Source organism: Empidonax traillii, unplaced genomic scaffold (genome assembly GCF_003031625.1).
Source record: "Empidonax traillii isolate 1590-97213 ecotype Southwest subspecies unplaced genomic scaffold, ASM303162v1 scaffold1677:size138040, whole genome shotgun sequence".
NCBI lineage: Eukaryota > Metazoa > Chordata > Aves > Passeriformes > Tyrannidae > Empidonax > Empidonax traillii.
The window spans coordinates 9,269-14,191 of NW_020956870.1; the positions used below are offsets into that span (position 1 = coordinate 9,269).

At 49.6% G+C, this 4,923-nt stretch overlaps 1 protein-coding gene across 2 annotated transcripts in view; it reads right to left on the minus strand.

The window, feature by feature from the left end:
* Positions 1-3,525: 3,525 nt before the first annotated feature.
* The window catches only part of RBM43 (RNA binding motif protein 43), a 4,153-nt gene continuing 2,755 nt past the window's right edge, over positions 3,526-4,923 (minus strand). For both annotated transcript variants that reach the window (XM_027908316.1, XM_027908317.1), the window contains 2 exons: positions 4,475-4,569; positions 3,526-4,395 (listed from right to left, as the gene is read on the minus strand). In XM_027908316.1, the coding sequence (XP_027764117.1) occupies positions 3,640-4,395; positions 4,475-4,569 (851 nt within the window). In that variant the 3' untranslated portion in view covers positions 3,526-3,639. The remainder of the gene's footprint in view (positions 4,396-4,474; positions 4,570-4,923) is intronic.

Here is a 4,923-nt window from a genome sequence, read left to right on the forward strand (position 1 = left end):
AATGCCGAGCCCCTTAAGCCGTGGGGGGAACGCTCGCAGAACGCAGAGGGGGGTAAAGAGCTCGCGGTGGTGTTTATTAGAGTGCTGGGAAAAAATTGTCAGAATCCATGGGAAATGGAAGTGAAGATTTTAGTTTGGGGTTTTTTTTTTTATTCAGGGTGTTTTGACTGGAAATCAGACCTGTGTTTCCATGGCGCCAGCAGTGCCCACCGACTCCAGTCCCAGCCACAGCAAGGGGAGATGGGATGGGTTATCCTGACGTGCAGGAAGGGTTAAATTCCTCAGCGCAGTGGTGGCAGGGAGCTGGTGGGGTCTGTCTTCCAAAATCAGTAGGAGCTCGATATCCCCGCCCGTTTTTAAAGACAAGTCTCGAAAGGAGGTGATGGGAAGAGCATCGCGAGCGAGGAAAGACGGGAAGGACCCGCTCCCGACATCTCCTCCGGGAAAACGCGACCACCAGCAAAGGGACAGAGCCGGACGAGCTCCTGGCATCTCCTCCTTCGGCAGGACCCCAGCGGGAAAAACTTGGGATTTCGGCTCCAAAGCATCTGGCTCCCCCTTGTGATCCCAGTGCTTACGGCAGGGAAAGTCTGACGGGGCAAATCCATCTGCTCGTGTCCTGCCCGGGAATCGGATCCTTCAGCAGCTGTTGGTCAGGGCCTGACCCGATCTGGACCAGCTCCATAATCTGGTGCCCCCTTGGGCTTGCCGGGAAACATTCCCGGGGCACGGGCAGGGAATGGGATGTGCGGCTCCGTGTGCAGGGTCGTGACTGTCAGCCAAAGCTTCTGCTCTGGAAAAAAAATCCACTTTTTTTCTGGGTGATCCAACCCCAACAACGGCACTGCCATCTGGAACACCCTCGGCCTGGTGTCCTTTCTCCACCGGGGCAGGAATTTTAGGGATATCAAACTGTTCATCTTGACAAACACAACAGAACTTTTGTTTCTCCAGTATTTTATCCTGTTTTTTTTTTTTTTTTTTTCCTTAACTTTGGTGCTCTGTGTAGCAGGTGCTGATCCACACTGCTCCTCTGACAAAAGTGGGAGCAGTAAGGACAAGGAAAATCCACCCTAAACCTGGTTTTAGTGTGACACCCCAGCACCAGCAGCTGCTGCCGTTAGGGGTGGTGTCTCTCCTTAAAAGAATTACTTTTCGGAGATTTCTTTAAAGGTCGTTAACGGGTGTCAGGAGACAAAGGAAAGCTGTGTTAGGCAGAGCAGAAAAAGGGACTTGTTTTCCAGCAGATGTTCTACAACTCCAAGGAAAAAATAAATACAACCAGACCAGGCGCTGTCGGTTCTGAGCCGTGTGCAGTTTCACTCGAGTTTTCTGGTCTGGTTTTAAAGCATGATTAAAATTAATGATGAATTATTTTTTATTCTCTCAGCCAAGCTGTCTGGTTATCTTCAGGCAGCTGCTGCAGAAATCAGGGAAGACTCCTCTAGTTGGAGGTGAACACAGCAAAGTATCTACATGGGATTCCTCTTCGTTTAAAAAAGAGGGATGGAAAAGGTCCTTCCATCCATAACTGCGGCAGATTGAAGGGCAGAAGCCCCGAGGACAAGGGCAGAGTTCTTTGGAATGAAATGGGATGGAATCCCTGTGTCCTGTAAACACCAGCCACGCTCCACGCGAGGGAAGGAGCCACCCCGAAGGTTGTGCAATGGAGAAGGCATCTCCCAGCCTTCCCTGGCCCTGCTCTGCAGCTGCTTTTCCCTTGCACAAGATGTGCAGCAACACAGGAATGTGTGTGTGTGTGTTTGGGGAGCCTCCTGAGAGCCAAACTGGAGCCAAGAGAGAGCCTGTTAAATCCATCTCCTCTCCTGGTGGGATCCTGTCCCCATCCGACCCCTGGGGGCTGCAGGTCCTGGCTCACCCACCACCCTGAGCTCACCCTCAGCTGAGAATTATTGTCCATTTTCCGATGGCTTTGATGCTTCTGAGTCTCCAGTGTGGCTGGATGAAGACGTGTGACAGTTGTCTTAAAAAATAAGTTATTTATTACTAACCCCATTTATTTTTCTTACACATTGTTGGGGTGGGCAGGTGGTGGTGGTTAAAATAAGTGGCTCCCAAAAGCAGCAAGTGTTTCTTCCCTCCAGAAAATGTCCCTCTGGGTTTGGAATCTCCCTGCCCTGCCCAGAGCAGCCCTTTGTGGCAGGGATGGTCAAGAATTCCCGTCGATCATTCCTGCTCCATCCACCTCCCCCATCCCCTCCGCTCAACACGGACCTTGCTTTTGCCTCCTGATGGTCTAGTATTGCCTAAATTGTCTGATATTTCCCTGTTAAGGGTTGTCTCTCAAATCCTCAGGTTTCCAAGGTGTTTAACCCACTGACAGGGAACTGGGCTCACATTCTGCTGCCCTTTTATTAATTTTTTTTTTTTTTTAGGCTTTTTCGGTGCCTTAAATGAAAACTAAGCTTTTTATTTGTACAAGGTGAATTATATACAATAATGTAATATATGATAATATATACAATATAATATAATGCCCTCTCAGCAAAGGGCACAGCACACGGCCTGGGAGCCAAAGGTGGGGCAGCAACCAGCTGGGATTCAACCCAACACCAGTGCCACCAGTTTATAGATGGAGCCCTGAGCGTTTACTGAGGCAGAAAGGAAATACCGACGCTCTGAGTCAGACAAAAAGAGGCTCTTTGGAAAAGAGACAATCTGGACACTGGAAAAGAGCACTGATTTATTAAAGGATTATCCTCCATCGAGGATTTTCTCTTTGACAAGGTTGAAAAGCGTCCCATCTCTGCTTGAGCTCTTGTGGGGAGGACCCCAAAACACCTCCCATGGATCCTCCAGGGCCTGACTAAGCATCCACCTTCCACCCCAGCTCCAGTCCCCCTGCAGAACCCACACAGTCCACAGGGGAACTTGGAAGGGATTAAATCCTTAAATGCTTCTCCCCCCCCCCCCCCCACTTCCCATTCAGCAAAGCACTTAAGCTCATCATCTTCCTGCTTCGACATAATTTTTAATACACTGGTTTAACAACTTTATCTTCCACTGGCGTAATTGCAACGGATAATCAGTCGTGAGGAGAAAATGCCTAAAGCAGTTCTGGGGCTTCAGGTTTGGGCTTCCAACCAAAAATCTGGGATTTGGTTAAAAGAACACGGACACGGTGTTTTGTACAAGTAACTTCTTTAATGGCATAAAACCCCTGAAACTTTTCTGCTTCTCAGACATCAGCGCTCTGGATGATTTGACTAAAGATTCTGGACACGCTGATGCCACAAAATAAGAGCTATTTTCTAAACCAGTTTAAAAAAAAAAAAAAAAAAAAAAGCCTTTGGGCCCTTGCAGTGGATATAGGAACAGATTTGCCTAAACAGCCCAAATGCCCCCAGATTTTCACATCAAACCTTTGGACATTCACATCTGAATAAGGTGTTGTCAGGAGATGCTGCAGAAGCCACTACAGCTGGGAGAGAAACGTTACTGCTCCTACGGAAACAAAATGCCTGTTTTCTACTGTGAAGGCCTCCCAGTGCCCTGGAGGGCCTGCTCACCCTCCTGTGCAGAGTTTCCCCCCTCTCAGCCCACACGGTGGGAGATCTGCAGTGCCACAGTCCGTGTGAGAAGCAGGGAGGGCAGAGAGATCTGAGCGCTCCTCCCTTTCTACCCCGTGCGACTCTTGCTGCTCGTTTCCTCGGTGACCTCGAAAATGTCTGAAGAAAATCCTATCACCTCAAAAACGTCTGAAGAAAATCCTATCACCTCAATGTGAGCCTCGTAAGGAATGGCCAGAACCTGAGGGTAACAGGATTTTAGCCTTTCACACGCCTCTTTGTGCCTCTGCTTTTCGTCTCTGGTGCGTCCCTTTAAGGGGACCCTTATTTTCCGTAAATTGTTGTGGAGTTCTATGGACTGATCTTCAATTTTCTTCTTGACACTCGATACCTGTCCAGCATCAGCCCTTCCAGCATTCTCAACACACACTGTAGTTATATCACCATCAGTGACAGCAGAGACTGTGACACCATCTCCTTGGAATATGGAGGGAAAGAAGTGCCTCATGTAGTGATAAACATCCGTGTCAAGAACAACCACTTGTTTTCCCCCGTCTCCCTCAGGAACGGAATTCCTCATCTCCGTGCTGCTCCTGCGTTCCTGCAGCCTCCTCCTCGGCCTCTGATGGGATTTACTTTCCTCTCTCTTGTCCCTCTCTGAGAGGGATTTGGCTTTGAGGAGGAGAAAGTCTCTGAGTGCTCTGATTGCCGGAAAGGAGCCCTGGACAGTGATCCGCCCGTTGGAGCGCAACGGCCCGAAGCTTAAACCCTTGCTCTGCTGCTTCATTTCTGCCACCAGATCCTCCAAAACAAACTGGCCTTTGAAAACACCCATGCTGAGGACAGATGTGACAGAGCTGAAGACCTGGAATTTTGAGTTGGAGGAGTCAGGGAATGGTTAACACAGCGTGGGAGTAAAGCGGGTGACTCATGCAGGAGCTCACCTTTCCACGGTATGGGGTCACCTGCAGGGGGTAGGACTGGGACAGCCTCTTGTCTTCCAGTCGATGGTCACCCTTCCTCAGGACACTCCCTACAACTAAAGAGAAAGCCCAAATCGCTTGTTGAGCAGTAAAATAGCCTGTCACCTCTAGCCTGAGGGGACCCTCGAGGTGTTTCCCAACCATTCCCCAAACACACACGCGGGCGACTCCATCCTCTGGCCAAACATTTTATGTGGGAGCCCAAACTGCTTGGAGAGACAGAAGCCTGTCTGCCCAGAACATCAGCTGGCACAGACTGACTCTCAAAAGCCTGACTACAATAAAATGCTAGGCATGGCACAAATTTCCTCCCCAAAAACCGAGCGGAACGCTTTGCGTGACGGCCGAGTCGTCACCTCGGCGAGCAGAAATGAAATCCCAAAACTTCCACTGGCTCAAAGGGAGGTTTT